We start from the raw sequence: 21,773 nt of genomic DNA, 5'->3' as shown, positions 1-21,773 counted from the left end.
TGGTGGCCGAAGTGCAAATTCTGCCACCAACCTCCGAGAAAAGGTAACCAATGGCAGAAGGATGTCCGCAGACGCAGTTGGCACTACATATGGATAGCCGTTGGCTCACAAGGAGTTCCTCCACCATTTGGCAGGTTTTGTATTGAATCGTGCTGGGTGTCAATGTCCATGCATCCTCCACACCAGGGGGACCTGGTGGGGGGAGCCGGTTTAGTCGTCGACACTCGACCGTGAACAGGTTATTATGGGTTTTACATGATAACCGTAGCAAGTCACAGATCTGATTTGGCCTGACAATCAATGTTAGGTGTCGCCGTATCGGCCGGGCTGCTTTGTACCTGCTTCTATTAGCGCGGCACAACACAGGGCTCCCATCCTCAAGTGCTCCCCCAATCCCAGCCTCCGATTAGCCAGATTACAGGTGCACAGCACTACGTCCAGCAGTCAATTTGGGGGAACCCCACTAAGAGCGCTCACGATCCAAACTCGAAAAGTCTAAGACCAAGCGATCCTGCAGACCATCAAATAGAAGCGCAGTATCGAGTTTCAGAGTGATTGGTTGGTAAATAAGGGATGAGTAGGGATCCAAAGATTCAGGACACGCCCCATGACAACCTCGGCCCCAGGATATCACCGCAGGGGGATACCCTGGTACCAGGCGATTGAAATCCGCATGTGGTGTGGATTCTCGCAGCCACGAGATTTGACAAAGAGATCACATTTGGAGGCCTGATATCTCACAGATCACAGTGGAAACTTGTTGCATTTTGGATTTACATGGCTTATCGGTGAGTGCTGCAAGATAAATTTGGCCTTTGGGAAAATTTGAAGGAATTTTCAGGGCACCTCCGGGTTTGAATTCCAATCGACGGGCGGCTTCCATCGGCCAATCAGAGCCATGTTTGCAACATATGGGACCAGGGCCGACGTGGAGCGTATGGCCTGGGATCAAGGGTGTGCCCCATGACTACAAGCCAACACCGCAGCCAATGACTACAAGCCACAGTGCCAAGAAGATCCAGGAATGGCAAGTGGGGAAAAAAAAACACGGATTTCTTGAGAGTTATGTTGACAATGGATTCACGAGTATTACAGAGAAGGGAATTATGAAACCACAATGTTTGATCTGTTTGAGGGTCTTGACTGCCGAGTCGTTAAAGCCGAGTAAATCCAAACAACATCTCCAGTTTCTGCACCCAGACTACGTTGGTAGGGACTGATCCAATTTCGAAAGGCAGCAAGAAAGGTTGAAGCACCAATGCCTTGATTCAAGTGGATCATTCCAGCAACAAAATGCAGCCGCCGTTGAAGCATCCGACCTCGCATCCCTCGAGATTTCATGGAAAAACAAGCCGCATACCATCGGTGAAGAATTGACACTGCCGTGTGCGAAGACAATGGTGAGACTGATGCGAGATGAGAAGAGTGTCGAGAAACTTCGGCCAATATCGGGTGGGATCATACTCTGCAATTTTCACAAGATGTTGTTATTTTTTTTCTTGTGAAGCCTCCCTATCTTCTTCATATTCACCAGCGACACATAAACCTGCCCCACGGTTGCAATATTTGGGATGGGTAAGCAGACGTTTCACGACACGAGCTTTTATATCTCAATCATTCGGAAACTTAAGGCGTCCTACACATCACCTTGTGATTTGCATCTCTTTAGTTAGAACATTAAAAGAATGTCTATACTGTACGGAGAATGAATTACAACTTCCTAAATCCTTCTGCTCTCGAGAACTCGGGTCATTTGGTACTCATCTTGCACCAACGTTATCAAATGACAACAGCAGTGATAATTTTCCCTCCATTTACATTCTGTAATTCCATGTATAATAACCCCATGATTCTGCAAGATCTGTTCAACACGATTCATGTTTGTTTGAATGACAGCAGTTTGGGCTCAAATGATGATGCCCAAGATGTGACCAATTCACAGCCATTGTGAGAACTGACAGCAGCACCTTTGAAAGACGACCGATAGACAGCCATCCCCGCATTGTGCAGACACAGTCTTGTGTGAACTTCAGTTGGCTTGATGTTCAAAAGCATGCGTCCTGAAATGGACGTTCTCCTTCAAAAGGAACTTTTAAGATTCACTCGTTCCAGAATGCACCTGTTGGCAATCATCGTTTTGACCCAGAATGCTTTGAGTAGCATCGGTCTGCTTCCTGTGGAAGTTGCTTTGGGCATTAACGATATCGTAACACAAGATTGACCCATTTAACAAGCACGTTCTACTTTTCCAACAACATTGAACTAACTCCTTTAGTAGCTTTATTTTACAAGAGGCAGTTTTCAAGAGAATTGCCACTTGGCTTGTGTTTCGAACTTGCATTGAATACCTCAAATCCGAGTGGGTCAAAAACCTCCTCAGAAAATGACTGCAGTGAGTTCGATTTATTAAATCATGTGTTCTGCTTCACTATTCAGCTCGAATGGTAATAATGGCCAGGATTTAAAAAGCAACAACGTAACTCCTTCATATCGAGGAAATAAGACCCAAATAGCTACCCAAATCAACTCAGACCCATAGCAAGCAACAGCACAACAGGTACATCAGGTGGTGATGAAGTTTGTTTGTTTGTTTGTTTTTGGTCAGAAAGCATTAAACAGAACCAAATAGTTACACAGCACATTTCCAGACCTTACAAACATAGAATGATCATATTACATGAGCTGCCCAAGAGCCAGGGGATCCAGCACTCATCTCACAGTGGTGTCTTCAGGAGAGCGTAAGAACAGACATCATGAGATCGGGGTCAAGGCAAGAGTCCTGGCTGACCCCGGCGGCTTCAACATCCGCTTGCACGGATACTTCCCATGCAAAGGTAACCAAGGCCGCAGGTGCCTGGTGCAAGGAAAGGAAAGACATGAACAGATGCGCATGTGCACAGAACGTGGGCAAGAAAGTGCACAAGAACACGACTCGTAGGTCGAGTTCGGATCATCGCCATGGGCCCTCCAAGTGCAATTTCAGGCATCGCTTCCAAATGTGAGATATGAAACCACCAGCAGGATGATGTTGGTGTATCAGTGTAATTTACCCAACAAGAAAAAAAAAACATTAAAGAAAAAAAAGAAAGTAAAAACATAGGATGAAATCTCAAAAAAAAACAAAAAAACAAACAAGGTAGGAAAGACACCACATCACGATGCCACACAATTACCATCATGACATCTTACTCTTGTCGTGGGTTTGTAATGGATGAAGAAGAAGAACGCAGAACAACAATGAAGAATGACACCACATTACAACGGAACAATCCTCTTCTGCTTAAACATCACATTTTATGACATTTCACTTTTGTTGTGGGATTGTGGTGGAACAACCTCAAAAGATGTCGTGATGGTAATCCAGAAGAGGATTGCGGCATCATAACGTGTTGTCATTCCTACCTCGTTTGGTTTGCTTGAGATTTCATTCCTCTATTTTTATATTTTTTCTTAAAATGTTTTTTCCCCTTGTTTTAGCAATTTTTTTAAGTTATAAAATGCTTAATGCTTCAGATATTTTGTTATTTTGGCATGGATTAAATCCATCTGTTATTAAATTTGGTTTATGGTCCATTCTACCCCGTCCCCCCTCACTCCTGGCTTTTGTCTCAGTCCACTATGTGGATTACCACCACTGAACTGAAAATAAATAGAATGCTAATTGCCATTCACAACACACAGAGCCCGGTGTCGCTGCTGGACGCCATCTTGGTTAGCACTCCAAAGCTGGGTGAAGACGATTTCCGTTATGCATTTGCATGAAATTTAGAATGAAAAACGATCGCCTTTGTCCACCTTTTGTGTGATAGTTTTCAATAGTAAACTTTATCATAGTAACTATCGCACTTTCCTTATCACAATTACGTTCGAGAACAAATATTGTTTATTTGGCAGTGTTGAAGAACTCGGGGAGTTCAAAATTGAAAACATGAATTTACCTGTCGTTGTTTTTTTACGTACCAAAATGATGCAAATCAGTGTTGAAATAGAACCGACTATATTTATAGTAATCCCAAATCATTGGCAGACTGAGCAGCCGAGAGAACGTGCATGTCTGCTGCAGTCAGGGCGATTCATCAGTGCGTGTGCCGTCCCTCGGATGGACGTTAAACTCGACGTCCCATTGCACACACTCCTCTAACCTGTCTAGCCTGGATTTGAATCCCAACCCAGCCATAAACTGTCACCCTGGTGTTTCATAGGCAGGGTGATTAATCAATGCGACTGCCGTCCCTCAGATGGCCGTTAAACTGGACGTCCTGTCGCACAATCGCCTCGAAGCCGTCTAGTTATCGCCGGCACCAGCCGGTTCGTGAAAGGCCGGTCAAACTTCCGAGAAGGTGCGATTAATGGTGGCCGTTAACATGAGTACACTCGTTTATAAAAAAAAAACATAATAATAAAAATTTTTAAAATCCTCCCCACATAAAAAAGAAAAAAGAAAAAAAGTTATGAACCAATTTACGACCAACAACAAAATCAATTTACCAATAGGGTTCGCGTGATGAATGCCAATTGAGAAGCTGTGACACTGCAGTGATATTTCAGAGTAAAACTACACAATACCTGTTCGACATCCAAGAATACCTGTGAAACGTCTCTCCACAACGATCCCGTAACACATTGGAGCAGTTTATTTCCGCACAAAATGTCATTTTAACATTTATTTGGCTTTTTTTTTTTGCAATCTGGGACACGTTCAAAACCACCTTGATCCGATCCACAATGTGAGTCAGCCAAGTGATGCTAATGAAAATGGAGCCGGTCACATGACCTCGAGCTCACGGCGGTGACACTTTTCACGGGTTATGAGCGTTTTATTTATTTTCAATGTTTTATACATTCTGTTATGGATTAAATCCATCGATGTTATTAAATTGTTTTAATACTTGCTTCAGTTGATGGTTTGGATATTTATCGCTTTTGGAATGGTTCTGAGTGGCATCTTCCCCCCCCCCCGCCCCCACCCCATGATCATGGATCATGGATTGGTTGAGCCCATATTTACGTTTGATTTATTTTCGTAATGAAAATGGATGGAGGTCCTCAATGCCAGACATGAAATCAGAGCCATATCCCAAGACATATCACGTGCTTTTGACACGGTCTGGCACCCTGCCCTGCTCACCAAACTCTCTTCTTATGGTATCCAACGCCATCTCCACTTATGGCTCGCAGACTTTCTCTGCTGTCACAGTCAACGTGCGGCCCTAAATGGAGTTCTCTCATCCCCTCTTCCTGTCCAGGCTGGAGTTCCTCAAGGCAGTGTTCTGGGACCTGTTATTTTTCTGGTTTTCATCAATGATCTCTCAGACTCTGGAAAATCCTCTTTATCTCTTTGCTGATGACTCCTCCCTCTGCTGTACCATCTATCATCCCTCAGACTGGTATGCAGCAGCTTCTTCACTCTGCAGATCTGGATAAAATCACAAACTGGTCCAACACGTGGAACATGTCTTTCAATCCGGACAAATATCACACTCTTACTATGTCTCTCCGAAAGGACCTTCTGGAACCCACCTCCTCTCCCCATCTACTTTCAAAATAATCCTATTGAAGAAGTCCTTTCATTCAAGATTCTGTATCTCACTATCTGCCATGATGTTTCCTGGAAAAGCCACATTTCCAACTTGGCCTCCAAAGCCAGTCGCCGACTTGGAATCCTCCGTCATGCAAAGTCCTTCCTTGGCACACTTGAGCTCCTGACCACATACAAAGCTTTCGTCTGCAGCCTGATGGAGTAATGCTCTTCCCATTGGGCTGGTGCTCCCACCTCTCACCTCTCACCCTTATCTGCTTCACACTGTGGAAACCAAGGTATTTAAGATCATTGCTATCTCCCGCGATGAGGCTGAGTCTTCAGGTCTTTCACTCTCTTACTGCAAGCAGGTCGGTGACCTTTATGTCTTCTATGGTCTCCTCTCCAGCCTGCCCCCCCCCCCCCGCTCTGTCTGCGTGCACATTTTGGGTTGCGTGCACAAGCCCAGAGACAAGGTGACTTCCTCGCATTGGAATCACCATCACAGCCTTCAGCAGTTATTGAGGTAGGTCAGGCGACAGTTTTACATCGTTTTGAGAGGCGACCAAGTACCAATTGGCGTTTTAGCGATCTCGTTGTGGTACTTTCACAATGTATTTTAGCATCTTAAGTCTTGGTAGTTCAGAAAACGCTCAAGAATAAAAATTATGGCTTTTGAATGCTTATGACCTCACTCTTTAGGAGCTTATGAACATATCATTGTGTACACATTTGAATGGACGGTCATTTCCCCCCCCCCCCGTATCATCCCTCGATACGGAGTACTACCATACTCCATGATGAGATAACAGTGCTGGTCAGAGATGGTGACAGCCATAGCAATAATAAACCAAAAAGTCAGGAGTGATTGCTGGGTTGGTGCCTAAAATGCAACGTGGAAAATAAACAACTCGGTTTGTTCCACAAACGTAAAAAATTCCACCACGTGAAGGAACCACAATGATACTCTGGAGAGCGCATACCTCGCCGTGCTGAACAGCTTACGTTTTGTATCGCACCGATAGGCCGGATCTGCATCCGAACCTTAACCAGAATCTAATTGGCTCGTCCTTGTCACCTCCCCAACTCATCCACCAGGTTTTGTCATAATCGGTCCACAACGTTTTTAAATATCGTACTATATGTCGTTTTTGGCCCAATCCGCTCAATGGTGAAGAATGACTTCAAAAATTATCGCATCCACGTCTTCAGCAAAATCTAATCAATTCGTCCTTGTCACACACCCAACCTGTCCACCAAGTTTCATCAGAATCCGTGCAGAAGTTGAGATATCCTGCTTACAGACCAAAAAAAGAGAGACAGTCAAACAGGGGTGAAAAGAACCTCCATCCACCTTCAGAGGCAGAGGTAATGAATGAATGAATGAATGAATGAATTACACAAGAACAAATTACTTTCGTGCAGCTAACACTTCAATCAAGGAGAACACAAGGCAACGTTGGACATCAAAACGAGGGCTCAGCAATGAATGATCTGCATATCCCAGCTGATGACCATCCATGGAAAGAAGTTTAATGTCAATTTAACTCACTGAACAAGTAACCACAGGTAAACCTCCCTCAAAATGATTCACCGAAGCAAGTTAATTACCCAGCTTCGATTCAAATGCCACTTTCAGATAACTTACCAGTCTTTTCTCGGCCAGCAGGGAATTGTCCTCAGGAAGCCTGTGTCCGTCAGGCCCAATCAGCTCAAACGGCTGCCAATCGTTTTGCAGGCTCGATCGCACAAACTCAAACAAATCTCTCATTGTTTCACGTGCATAGAATGTCCCTGCATGGTGGGTACAAACTGGCTCATCTGAACTGTCCGGTGCAATTCATTTCAACATCTATACTCGAGCAATATTGACCCAGGCCACAACGGCAGCACAAAAGGACAATTCACAAAAGGACAATTCACAAAAGGACAGGGCAGCAAGCAAGAATAGTTGAGCGACCACATGTTTGATATTGTCAAGTTTGCGGCTTGATAACCGGAAGAGTCAGACCCAACTTTGGAGATAATTTACAGTCGAGTGAACGTCTAGCAGTAGCTGATGCCGTGCTCAACAAAATGAGTGATGAGAAAGCCGGCTGTCCTGGCTGCAGCAATGTGGACACGTTAAAATGGTACTCCTCACAATAGGGATCCTTTAGGCGAGTACCATAAACCATGAAAATGACCTGAAGTACCTTGTAATATGTGTCCATCTGGCAGACGTATCCTCAGCAATGCAAAGTTGTATTTGCGGATCTCCCTTTGCAATTCTTTCTCTCTCATTACTTTTGTTCGAAGCAGGGCATTGCGTTCAACGTCTTCCGTCCTGCATGGGAACAGGAAGTTCACAATAATCAAAACATACAAGGAAATGAAAATGCGGGAAAAGCCTATTAGGCCCTTGGCAACCGTCTCGCAGGAGCATAGCACGACGGATTCACTACGATAAAGGAATCGCAGCAAGATTCACACAACAGGAATAACTACACCTACGGTCATTCGATGGTGGTGCCTTAACGGTTCAAGTCATTTCATTGTGATCTTGTGGCCCTGAGTTCAAACCACAGTCATGCGAAAATAACACCAGATGGATCGATTCAGCCTGTCATCCTTTCAAGGTCGAAAAACATAAGTACCAGCTTGCTCAGAGTAACAGATCAACAACAGTTGATCTGGATTAGGAGTGGCAACCCCCATCCAAGTGGTAGAAGCTCGTAAAAGAAGAGCTTTCAGGTCACCATACACTTTGGTCGACACCTTATCTCATTGTCGTTGGTGTCTCCACTTGAGAGTTAATTTCACAGTCATTAAAAACTCACCAAAACTGGTCTTCCAAAAGCTTGAGCGCAACCAATAGTCAACTATTGCGTGCAGTCGTCTATTTTCCCCACCTCCCCACGACGATGAAGGCCCACCTTTGCTGCTGTTCTCTGCGAATCTCTTCAAGAGTCAGGTTGTAAAACTCATTAGGCAGGTTGAATCTAGATGCACGAGTCGAGGGTGTGAACAACTTGCGATCGCGGTTTAGCCGAGCACGGATCGGCTCGGCACACTGCAGCCGCTTGTACAGTTCGTGCAGTTTCTCTGGATCAAAATCTTGGTGCAGCACCAAGTAATTCTCCTCGACCTCTGAAATTGCACAAGCAGGTCATGCAGCCAAAAAAGGAAACAAGATTGCCGAACTGGAAAAATTAAAGACATTCAGATGGTTGTATTTGGAATACTGATCTTCCCTCTGGGCTGGCACCCCCTCTTCACATCCATCTCCCAATTTCTGTGGAATCTAATGCCCTCAACATTGTTGCTCTCACATCGCAGGCAGGTTGGTGGTTTCTCGAGTCCCTCCTGCCCCCAAACCTCTCGGCCAGTCGAGCTCTCTCAACTGAACAACCCTCCCAGCAACCCCATGATGCACGCGTTCTTCCCGTAACTGCTTCCTGGTTAAACTTCCAGAATCTCGGTTTTCCACACACCTCAACTTGTTACTCTTTTCTCCCGTTTGTGGCACGGCCTTCCAAAAGTTATTCAATGACACTCTTCCCACAAAGGCATCAAGTTGGCGATGCACTATCTCATATCACTGCCCCACCCCTTCCAATCCTAACCTGTACAATCCTTTCTACCTCCATTAACCCGACCTGACGTAACCCTCACAGTTGCAGGTTGCTTTCTTTTCTCCCTACTCTCTCATTTGCTTTCCATTTTGCGACCACCGACTGCCCCAGTTTCCTTACATTTCCATTTTGGCTTCTGTCTCTTTGCTCATTCCATGAGCACGTTTTGTAATCATTGAATAAAATGCATTGTTCTTGCCATCACCTTGCTCAGGAACAGGAAGAGACATCATTTCAAATCCAACAGCCTGCAGGAATTCTTCGGTGCCTTTGATGCACACGACCTTCTCCTACAGAAAATAAAGTGAATAAGGAAGAAGATTGAATAATGAAAATAAATAAATAAATAAATAAAACAAAAACATATTATTACTGGAATAAAAGATGGAAATGAGGTGGAAAGAACAGTGGCTTGTGCGGAGTATATAAATGTAGACAAGAGTGCGATCCTGTACAGATGTAGGAAGAGTTTGTCATGCGGTGCATTTATCACATAGATCAATCGATCTACACTAGTGTGTGTGTGTGTGTGTGTGTGTGTGTGTGTGTGTGTGTGTGTGTGTGTGTGTGTGTGTGTGTGTGTGTGTGTGTGTGTGTGTGTGTGTGTGTGTGTGTGTGTGTGTGTGTGTGTGTGTGTGTGTGTGTGTGTGTGTGTTTTTTTCACATTCTACACAAACATTCCACATGACAAGCTTGTAACCGCATTGGACAGAGCGGAAGATAAAGCATTAGCACAAGGTAATGAAGTATACAACAAAGTCTATCAAAAATGAGCAAAACTGTTCTGCAAAGGGAAATCAATATTGATGGAGTTTTTCAAAAAATAAACTAAAATAAAGTGTTCGATTTCTCAACAACAACAGTTTCTTTACATTTGGCAACAAGAGACTTCACCAGACAGCAGGGATACCCGTGGGTTCAGATCTGGCTCCTTTATTTGCACATGGACGAGTCTGATTGGGTCCACAACACGTGCAGGAATGAACCAACAACTGCACGGAAGGTGTGGAAACATCTGTCGATTCATTGATGATTTACTCACAATTAATGATGGGTTTGTGTTCGATCAGCTTCATGATGACGTATATACAAAATAAGTCAAACTAAAAAAAGGGAAACCAAACTCACACTTCAACAGTTTCTGATTTGGAATGACAAATCAATATCAATAATAATACATTTCACTCCAAATTATTTGATAGAAGATGATTTTCCATTCCACATTGTACGAATACCTTTCTGAGACGGCAACATTCCAAAGTTATTCCACAGGAACAAGTGAAATAATTCTGACTGTGAGAGCAACCAAACACAGCACTGGACTCGTCAATAGATTAAAACAACTAGTCAGACGTATGCTAACACAGGGAGCTGTTGGATTAAAACGAGTTTTCTTGAACATTATAAAATGACACCAAATAGAATTAGTGAAAAACAATACACAGAGTAAAAATATTAACGAGATATTTCTACGAGTACATGATTAAACTAGAAGGGCACTTGGGAGAGCGCGTACCTCTGCCACGTAATGCCTGATCCACGAGAACATATCCGGTACAATAACTTCTTTGAAATATCATGTTATACGGTACGACATCATTCTTATCGCTCAATGGTGAAGAATCACTTTGAAAAGTATCATAACCGCATCCGGATTCAGATCTTTACCAAAATTGAATCAAATCGTCCTTGTCACACACCCAACATGTACACCAAGTTTCGTCCAAATCCGTCAACAACTATTTGAGATATCGTGCTACATATCATTGTTGGCCCGATCTCTCAATGGTGAAAAATCATTTGAAAAATTCTCGTAGCAGGATCCGGATCCGGATCTTCACAAAAATCTAATCAGTTCGTCCGAGTGAAACACCGAACCTGTCCACAACATTTTGGGATATCCTGTACGCAGACAGACAGACAAACATAAAGGAGTGAAAACTTCACCTCCTCTACCTTCAATGGCAGAGGTAACAAGAAGGGCACTCGGTAGAGCGGCGTACCTCCACTACGTAATGACTGATCCACGAGGACATATCGGGCCCAATACATGTTTGAAATATCGTGCTATATGTCGTTTTTGGCCTCATATAACGGTGAAGAATCACTTGACAAAATTCTACGAGCCAGATCCAGATCTTCACCAAAATCTAATCACTTCATCCTTGTCACACACCCAAAAAACCCGTTTATTAATAACCGTGTGAAGATTTTTTACAACAGTTTGATCCAGAGGTGAGTTCGTTGATCACGCTCGTTGGTGGATGTGTATTAAGGTAAAATGTGCATGATTTAATGTATACTCATATAATAGAATGTGTGATGGGAGTTGTAACCATGTATTAATACATTAAACCCCTTCGCGAGTCAAGTCTGATTAGTGATGTTGCATTGATGGGTTGACCGACTGCCTGGACGCAACTGAGGTTGTCGATCTGCTGATGTAGGTAATCTACTGATGTGGATCCACCGTTTGGAGAGGTTCTGGGCTGAAACGATCGAAACATTGAGGAAGAACGGTGCAGCGCTGATGATCCATGCGGGTGGGAAACCATTCATTTGCTTGCAGGTTAAGGTTCTTCCTTTAGGTAAGGGAACCATGTTTTGAAGTTAACATCATTATCAGCAATCCTTTAAATTATATTATATTTCAGGAACAGCCGATACTGGACAAATGAGTGCGTATCAGTGTGTCTCCATAGCCATGAAACTTAGCGGCCCCAAACTTTGCTGGCACACTAAGGGAAATCCAAGGAAGTGCAAGAGTGAAGATTGGGAGTTCGGGTTCATTAAAACACCCCTTTTGAAGATAATTAACGGCCTTATTCAATTATATCCTTCATACGGTGAATCCTCGCTCCATATGGGGTCGAAAGGTGTATCCTGGGTTATCTCGCTGGGGTTTGAAGCCGCCATGATTTTTGGCCTGCTCAACCTTATCCTGACTTGGAATGGGCCACAACGGTTTCTTAACAATAAAGCTCTCCAAATTTTTTTTTTTCCCCCACTCATATCAGTGAATGCCGGATCTTCGAACCAATGGAATCGCTGTATACATCACTGTTTTTTGAAGTGCTGTAGTTTTCAAATTAGGAGCTTGGAGCGATTTTATACATTATATGATGGGATTTTCCAAGATCTACTCTCACGGACCAATTGAAGTGTACAATCGAAATATTATATCAGTTTGGAAGATCGGATTACGTGGATTAAATAACTATCAATCTGGAGTGAAATCTCAAAATGTGAACAAATCAGTGAAGTTGTGGTTTTTCCAGGTGTACCATGACAGTCAGCTTGCTATCACTTGCCAAGCCAGCCGTTCCTCATCAACCGCTTTGTTGCAGTGCTTGGGTGCTGAAGCCACTTGGTGAGCGCTCTACAAGCTGCTTGGTTTGTTTGCAAGCCATGGCGATACTTGGCAAAAGTATTCACTCCGTCACTGAATATATCGATCGACTTAAACAAAGTTTGGACTGAAGTTCAGTTCATGCTCCACTCACCTGCATTGTTGTGTGGTGCCTTTCCCACTGAAAATGTACAATCTCATTTGACATGTTTCCCCTTTTTGAGTGATCTGCTTTCATTATACGTCCCGTCATTTCGACATGATAGATATAAATATACAAATAATAATTTTTAAAAAGGCACGCTTTTGTATTTTTTAAGTTTCTTTAACTTTTCGTTGGAGTGCTTGCTTCAATACTTAACCCACTCTTGGCGAGTGCTCTTCGAGCTTCAATCGTTACAAGGGTCCATGGCAATACTGCAGCTCGGTTCTCCGTGGAGACATCTCCAGTCAGGAAGGCAAAATAAATTAGAGGGTTATAACGAGTAAAAATATGTTTTCAGTGGTTGCAAAGCAATGAATAGCCACATCATGGCAGGATATCCTTGAGGTACGCACGCTCACTCCAAGCTGTCTAGCCTGGGTTTGAATCCCGACCTGGCTATAAACTGTCATCACAGTGTTTAACAGGCAGGACAATTCATCATTTTTTGTGCCATCTCTCGGATGGACGTTAAACTGGGCTTCACATCTGCCGGAATAAACCCTCTCCTCTCCCTGATCTCCCAGATATCCCACCCCTCTCTCTCTCTTCCTCTTCACCTCTCTCCCTGTTAAACACTCCCTCCCAACCCTCTCACTCTTCAACCCTCGACCTTTCTTCACCCCACCCCCTCTCTTAATGGGAGCTGTTAAGGACGACAGTTTAGTTTTGAATTCAAAACAGCTTCCCCAGTGTAGCATCTACGAATCCGGTTCAGAGTGATCCGACCGGAGGGGTGCAACAGTCGCTGCATGTGAGCATGCATGCATGCAACATTTGCTGCAAGTACGAAGAGGTACGTTGACCACACGTGGACGTGGTACAAACGGGAAGATTGGACTTTGTAAACTGACTCACGATGGGGGTGTGTGCATGCATGCATACTTGGTTTTGTATGTGGTGCTTGGGTTTCGTGGGAGCGTGAACCTAATTTGCACCCGGGTCCGAGGTGGAGGTGACACAGCCGTCTTGCAAACCATGTGCTTCTGCAGGCGGGGAGCGAACATGCTGTGGCGCCGAAGCCACATGGGATGCGCCACGCAGTGCGGGTGTGGGGAAAGTTGAGCGTGCCAGTAAGAATCTGTGCGAGTGAAAGCATGAGTATATCATCGGTGCAGAGGTTGTAGGAATGCGTGTATGGGTCGCTGTTAAGGACCGAGGGTTTAGTTTTGAATTTAAAACAGTTTCCCCAGAGTGGAGCTTGTACAAATCTAATTTGGAGTGAATTAACCAGATGGGTGCAAGGGTCGCTGCGTGTGCAAGCGTCTATCAGGGGTTTCCTTCGAAGCCGGTCACCGGCGACCCGCAGCCGTCTACTCAGAGAAAAAACGTCAAAGGTCGCCACCTACTTCAGCACCGATTTTTCGATTAATTTTTTGTCACCACGAAATCTCTCCACCCCCGTTTTGAAATCCGAGACGAAAACACATTAGTATTTCGATAAAAGCAGGCTTACTTTTACTGTTAGTACTCAAGCCAGGTCGAGCACAACACTGACCTAAAAATAACACAAGCAGCTAAAGCATGCCTCCTGCAAAAGAGAGTTCTCTGCTTTAGCCTCGTTTTGGACTGTTGGCCTGATACACCGATGCCATACAGCAATGACCTCAATAAAATAAACTTTGTAGGCCTCACAGTTTTGGTGCCGAAACGATGGCATCGAAACGAAAATCCCTGTTTGACTTTGGATTTTCGAAGAAGTCCAAAGTCATGGGAGGTAAGCTTCTGGCCATCAGTAATTGGTCTAAACTTGCACTCTCGCGAGTGCGACGTTGTTGTTCTTTCACGAAACACGTGTTTCACCTCGTCCATTTTGAGCTTTTGTCAAGTGATGCGGCTCCAAAATACACGGTCACCCGTTGTGCCTTTTTAATTTATTAAGTAATTAGCCTATAAGCTTAAAGCAGCTTTTGTACATGTTATTGTTACGGCTGTGGAAATTCGCAAACCACCATTCAGGACACGTAGGTGAAATGTCTCTACGTACATGTGTAGTTAGCCCAAACCCGTTGTATCGAGGGAATTTATGTGATCCATACGGGCTGCGATCCTTTGAGTTAGCCATTTTTTCTGTTCTATCTTTATTTTGAACCAACAACGTCTCAACCGCCATCACACAACAACCACGCCACCGCCACCATCTACGCTCCCACATCATCGCACCACCGCCATTCCCAAACGGAACCATAAGCATCTAACCACCACCGAAAACCCTCCACCACCTTCACCTCCATCCTTCTACGACCAACAACCGCACCACCTGTGAACACTGAACGTCGGGCTGTCTCGGGCCCGTTCGGCGTTTGGTGCTGAGCGCACCGAGCCGCGAGCGCAAATAGCGGCCTTTCCGAGGGAAAATTCGGATCAAAAACTCTACACGCCCACTTTTCCTCCGTCCAATTAGCGAGCGCGGGGCGGCTTGGCCCCGCCTCCAGGCGCGTGTTTTTTGGAAGCCGATATATGCAAATTCTGGGATCAGGGGAGATTCACGCCCCAGTTTCCTCCGACGAATGGGCGAGCGTGGCTCCGCCCCCGAGGTCATTCTGATCCGAATATTTGCATACTGGCTTCTCCTGCCCGCCTATAAAAAGGCGAGTGCAAGCCGAAAAGAGTGGCAAAAAGTCGAGTCGGTCGGGTGAGGAGGATGGCAGAGTGATGATCGGGGGAGTCGGGTGAGGAGAGTGTGGAACGGAGAAGAGTTGCAGAGAGAGTCGGGCGAGGGAGAGTGTTGGAACTGCAGGCAAGGGAGATCGGGTCCGAGGCAAGACAGACGGCGGTTGGCGACGAGGTCGCGATGTGGGATCGCTCGGGACCCAAGCCAGCCAGCCACTCCCGTCCCCTAGGGCATCAACAATTCCCCCTTTCCCCCCCGCGCTGAGATAGTGCAAAAGGGGGCCCCGTTCCCACCCCACTCCAAACGTCGTGCCAACGAAACCCGCCAAGGAGCACGGAGTCGGGGCAGAGCCGTGCGGCCACATTTGCGGATCGCCCGCCAACGCGTCACGAGGACGCGGGTAGGGCCCCCCGGTCTTGCGGACCTGGCCGCTCCTCCAGGTCACGCGCACATTTGGCCTACAGGCCTGTCTGCCCCTTTGTCTATGAGGGTGGCTTCTTTCCTTTGCTTTTGTGTAAATGTTTGTTGGTGCCGTCTGTAAAGTAGAACTGCGTAAGTGTTGCCGTGTGTGCGCATAGTCGGTATTAACTCTGCGTCGTTGTTGCTTTTATTGTTTTGGTTGCTTTATGTGCATTTTGACTGTATGGCTGTATATACGTGCTTTCCATGTGCCATGTAAATAAACTGCTTGCATGTTGAACTGTGCCCGTTTCGCTTCGTCTCCTTCCTTTTAATTGACTCTCCATCCTGCTTCACGTAAAGGGTTCGTAGTGGGTGCAAAACGCCCCGTAAATAATCTGAACCGTCGAGGTTGACGATAACACCGCTCGGTTATCCCGATAGTATGGAACGGGCTGCCTAAGCGGCTCGTGTCCAGAGTCGACCTGCAGCGAGGGACGATCGCCCGGTTTACCATCCGTGTGGGTACTTAGGTCGGTGGAGTTTGGCGAACAACCCTATCCTACGCGGGTGGCCGATTGGCACGATCGTGGTAAGGTCGAAAGGCCCACCCGTGACGAGCTCCCGGCGTTGGTCCGAGAGGTTCACGGCAGAATTGTCCGTCCGGTGGGCAACGTGCCGCGATTCGAGTTACGTGGCCGTCCGCACGCCGGCAGGCGCAAATTCGCAACACTGGTGTCAGGTCGTGGGACACAAACCCATCCCCCTCCTCGCCTTTTTGATTTGGTCGACTAAAATAATATGCCTTGCCTTAAAAATCCAATCTACTTTCAAGGACGAATTAAAGTAAGTCATCAAAATATAATTTTGGATTTGAGGATCGGATTTTGTGGACTAAATAACTGTCGAAATCTGAACATTTTAAGAAAACAGCGATCATTGTAACTTCAGAGACAAACACATTAGCAGACTTTGTGGCATTGCTTTTAGAACGTCCGTTCTGATCTGGTAAGTCGAGGGCATGTTGTTGATTGTCCAACAGCTCCTCCAGGAGCCATAAAACGTGTAAAAATGAACTTTTGATCCTGATCAAATCGAGAAACTGAGTTTATGAAGTTTTAATTCCGTTTCACTGTATTGCCAGATGGCATAGTTATAAAATTAATAGAATGAGAAGTGAACAGGACAGAACCATCATAAATATATGTGGGAAAAGTACGGGCCAAGACCGGGAATCAAACCCAGGTCCTCTGGCGAACCATACCAGTGCTCTGCCATCAGAGCTTTCTGGGCGACCCACCGGCTGATGGCCCTGTCACACCTTGACGATTTAGCCAACGTATGCCTGACGTATGAAAAATTTGGCTAAAACGCTGGCACACGTCGAATACATTATGGGTAAGTTTATATACGTGAAGAGCACGCTGGCATACATCGTAGTACGCTGGCATACGTCGTAGTCGACGTGTGTCAACGATCGCGTAACATGCCTACAACTTATGGCCAGCGTATGCGGAACGTGTGTAATACGCTGAGTACGTCGAGAAATTTTCAACATGCTGAAAATTTCTCGACGTACTCGGCGTATGACAGCGTACTACGACATATGCCAGTGTGCTCTTAACGTATACAAAACTTACCCATAACGTATTCGACGTGTGCCAGTTTGGTTCGGCAAATTTTTCATAAGTCGGCATACGCTGGCTAAAACATCAAGGTGTGACAGCGGCTTCACACATCGATGTCAAGTGCGGTTATGATTTTAATCGTCGAGCTGCAGCCTATGAATAGCCTACGCCACGTGATCGTCGGCGATACGCTGCCGCATGCTATGCATAAGTTACACTATCATTGGGCATAGGTTGTGAACGCCGACAACAAGCTCAGCATTCGTTGGTACAAGTTATCGATATGTGATTGAAACGTTCTGTGTACGTTACTAATACGTTATGCAGACATGCAACACGTTATTATACGCCCAAAACTGAAAAAACATCAATAGTTCAGCGTACGCCAGCGTTTTTTATACATTTTGATACCTTGCCATACGCTGGCTAAAACGACAAGGTGTGACAGGGCCCTGAGCAACGCAATTCCTCCACATATACAAGTGCCACTCTCTTTCCCCCACTGCTTCCAGGGCACTCGCTGCCAACCATGGGAGAAGCAAGGGCCAGTGTTGTGGTGCCGGGTTCGGTGGCGAGGACGACCGCTAAATGGAGCAGTTGGGCCGTCTCCCACCGAACACCAGAATTGAAGGTTGTAACCTTCGGATAACTCTGAAGGTCACGGGTCCCTTCGTGGACCGTGGACGCCAATATTTTGACGGCGTGAGGAAGGGTCCACTTGTCCAATTCCAATTTACCTAAGTACCCACGCCGTCTAACTACCGGGGAAGCCACACCCTCGGCCGACTTTGTCCGAACCGAGTCGCTGTTACAGACTCGGATCCAGCGTAACCGAGAGGGAATTACCAAAGCCTGCCGGACCAAATTAACAATTTACGGCACAATCGGCCTTCCTAATTCTCAAGCCCAAACCATACTGGGTCAATGAAAGAAAATACGGACAACGAACTGGAACATTTAACAGGGGTTTATTTACAACAATTGGGAAGGGAGACAGAGCAGACTTAACCACGAATAAGAATGCAGGCAAATGTACAATGAAATTACTGAAACAGTTCTACTTACAGACTGGCCACACACACACTCACACACACACACACACACACACACACACACACACACACACACACACACACACACACACACACACACACACACACACACACACGGACCTCGTGGGTCTTTATTCGACCCTTCAGCTCGGATGGAAGGCGAGCTGAGTGTCAGAATCTGGCCGGGTACCTGGCTGCCTCGTGCGGTTTCACCGACTCCAACCCACCACGGTGGGACTCGAACCCACGACCCAGAATCCAACGAGCCCACGATCCGAGCTGCCACGAACGACGATATGAGCACCAATACCTCCGCCACGATACGAGGAATACCTCCGCCATGACAACCACCACGAGGAACCCGAAAAAGACCGCAGACCGCCAAAAGACCTCGAAAAAGACCTCAGACCAGACCAAGACCGCAGACGACGACGACAACTGCAGACCAAAGACCAAGGAGCCCAGACGACGATGACGACTACTACTGCAGACGACAGCTCGCCACCTTTCTTATCCCTGCCCCCGGACGGTGGAGGGATCCGCTCTGAGGTAACTCGCCTCCGGATTGGTCGAGGGGTGTCGGGCGATCGGTGTCCTCCCCTCATTGGATGAGGGGAACGTTCCATCTTGCTGGGGCAGAGTCGGCCCTGAAGCGAAGTGACTCCGCCCACGGCTGTAGCCTTGAACACGTGGGTTATGGTACCGCGGTGTGAAGTCAATTGATGTGGAAAACCAACTAAATAACTCGCAGCGCACATACACTTAAACACCCATGAAACATAGGGACGGGAACCTAACTATAAACACATACTTATTGAAATAACTGAACGGCGGGGACTCTGGCTGTTGTGTGCAAATGGCTGCCAGATTTGTAACACCAGTTCTCGAGAGGGTCTTCCCACTGTGGGGGGACACATCCATGTCCGCTCTTAAACACCACAGGGGGCGTGGTAATATAGTTAGAAATGAGCAGGATAGAACATACATATATATATATATATATATATATATATATATATATATATATATATATATATATATATATATATATATATATATATATATATATATATATATATATATATATATATATATATATATATATCTGAACATCTGATAACTCAGAAATATTTTGCTTATATAGATGGTATACAGGAAATGGTGGGCGAGGTTCTCACCTGAAAATATTACACTTCTCACCTGAAACACCTTGTTTTGTGTTCTGATTTTCCGGTATTTTTCTTCTGAGTTTTTACAAATGTTGTCAATGTACCTGTATAATAAACAAAAACAAAAGTAGAAACAACACATCATCATTCTGCACATGTTAAAACAAACGCAAAATGCAATTGTTCCATCCATTCAGTACTTTCTGAGCCAATTCCACCACATGATACAAGGTGGACACCATCATGAGTACTGAAGCAGAGCTCATCATTCTCATCAAAGTATCAATCGATAAAGGAAAGGATGACCATGGTGATTAACAGTGATGGTTGCATGGGTTACAGATTGACCACTTTGGGTAGATGAAACCATAAACCATCAAAGCAATTTCCTCTTCACATATGGTTCAGATTCGTCATGCTGTGAAGCTCCAATCAATAACGTGTGTTGCGAATTCGCGCCCGCCGGCGTGCGATCGGCCGCGTAACTCGAATGGCGACCGCGTCGCCCACCGGACGGAAAATTCAGTCGTGACCCTCCTGGGACTACCGCCAGCAACCAGTCATGGGTGGGGGTTTAACCTCACCACCACCCAGTCCGCAGTCTACCTGCGCGAAATAGGGTGAATCGCCGAATGTCGATATACCTAAGTACCCGCGCGGGCAATCTGCTGAGGGATGGGACCACGCCACAGGCCGACTCCGGACACGAACCGCCTAAGCGGTTCATTCCATATTACAGGGATAACCGAGCGGAGTTATCGTCGGCCTTGACGGTTCCGATTAATCACCGGGTGTTTTAAAACCAACCATCAATCCCTTACAAGATGCAAGATGGAGCTTTCAATAAGGGGAGAAAAACGACGCAACAAAACGGGAAACAGTTCACACAATGCACAGATATTTCACACACACAGACAAGCACGTATTCACAGCCATACAGTGACGCACATTTAAAAGCAAGGACACAATGCAGAGCTACAACCTAATATAATTATTACAACACTTAAACAGTTCTACTTTACAAGACTGGCGCCACACACACACATTTACACTTAACCCCAAAAGAAAATGGAAGTGCGACTTCCCTGAGCGCGTCGTCCTCCTTTTGTGACCGCAACTCCGAGCCCCTTGGCGTGGCCGCGAGCTCGTGCCGCGCGTCGCTCGTGTGGTCCGCTCGACAGCTCGGACGAACGAACAGAACCTCCGACCAGGGACGATCACCACAACTCTCCACAATTCCCCTTCAGGGACAAGGGAACAGGAAAGGGAACGGCGTTCTCGTCGACCTTCACGTCCACGCCTTTTGTCAATCGCTTGAACGAACCAAGAGCCTCCTCGCACGCGAGCCTCTCCATGCCCATGCCTGTTGTAGGGGCCGGCTCCGCCCCGATGCCCCGCCCCATTTGTCTCCACCTCCCTTCGAGGCGTTTCCAGAAAGCTCTCGAAGGGGGGCACGCCCCCACTCCGACCGCCTCACGCCGTGCATCCAACAATTGGGAGCGAGCTGCCGCACTCCTCCCCTTCACATCAAGAATGGTGGGGGGGATTCAGGCGGAAGCATCTGGCGGGGAAATTCGGCAGGAAAACCCCATAGGCGTTGTTGGTTTTTGTTCTTGCACGCGCCCGCACAGTGCTCGTTGAATGGCAAGTGGTGAAGATGTGGTAGCGTAGTTGTGGAAGGTGGTGTCGTGTAGTGAATGGCGTGATCGTGAGATGTTGGTTGTGGCGATGTTCATTGTTGTTCTTGCACCAAATTAACAATAGCCAAAGAAAAACGGCTAACTGAAGCGTCACAGCCCGAATGGATCACATATATTCCCTCTATACAACGGGTTTGGGCAAACTGCACATGAACTTACCGATATATCTCACCTGAGGACTCTTTATGGTGTAATGCGAATTTCCACAACCGTAACACTACCCCCTCCCCTTTTTACAGACTCGTCCCGAGTCGTCAAATTTTCGTGTGCCATCATGTGTAGTTCTCACCAAGTACGTTTTACCTTCGGTCCCTGAGTGCGACATTCAGTGTATTCGTGTCCCCAAAATAAATAACCTGAGGGCTGAGTAACAAACTAACAAACACACTCATCCGGACGACTCAAATAAAATTGCCGGCACTAACACATATATGCCGGGGGCGCACTCATATTTACAGTACATCTTAACCTTATAAATTTACACGAACCATGGCCCAGGATCAATGGACTCTGCAGGGAGAAAAACAA

The 21,773-nt window shown here is 46.0% G+C and overlaps 1 protein-coding gene across 3 annotated transcripts in view; it reads right to left on the bottom strand.

The window, feature by feature from the left end:
- Positions 1–2,263: 2,263 nt before the first annotated feature.
- UBXN6 (UBX domain protein 6) overlaps positions 2,264–21,773 on the bottom strand; it is a 30,584-nt gene continuing 11,074 nt past the window's right edge. For all 3 annotated transcript variants that reach the window (XM_085848947.1, XM_085848945.1, XM_085848946.1), the window contains 6 exons: positions 19,577–19,649; positions 9,338–9,422; positions 8,434–8,647; positions 7,714–7,844; positions 7,167–7,312; positions 2,264–2,854 (listed from right to left, as the gene is read on the bottom strand). In XM_085848947.1, coding sequence (XP_085705073.1) covers positions 2,729–2,854; positions 7,167–7,312; positions 7,714–7,844; positions 8,434–8,647; positions 9,338–9,422; positions 19,577–19,649 — 775 coding nt within the window. In that variant the 3' untranslated portion in view covers positions 2,264–2,728. The remainder of the gene's footprint in view (positions 2,855–7,166; positions 7,313–7,713; positions 7,845–8,433; positions 8,648–9,337; positions 9,423–19,576; positions 19,650–21,773) is intronic.

This window comes from Eptatretus burgeri, chromosome 12 (genome assembly GCF_056783735.1).
Source record: "Eptatretus burgeri isolate ZD-2024b chromosome 12, Ebu_testis_v1, whole genome shotgun sequence".
Classification (NCBI taxonomy): domain Eukaryota; kingdom Metazoa; phylum Chordata; class Myxini; order Myxiniformes; family Myxinidae; genus Eptatretus; species Eptatretus burgeri.
Note: the sequence above shows the minus strand (reverse complement) of the source record. Positions and strands in the feature narration are given on the sequence as shown.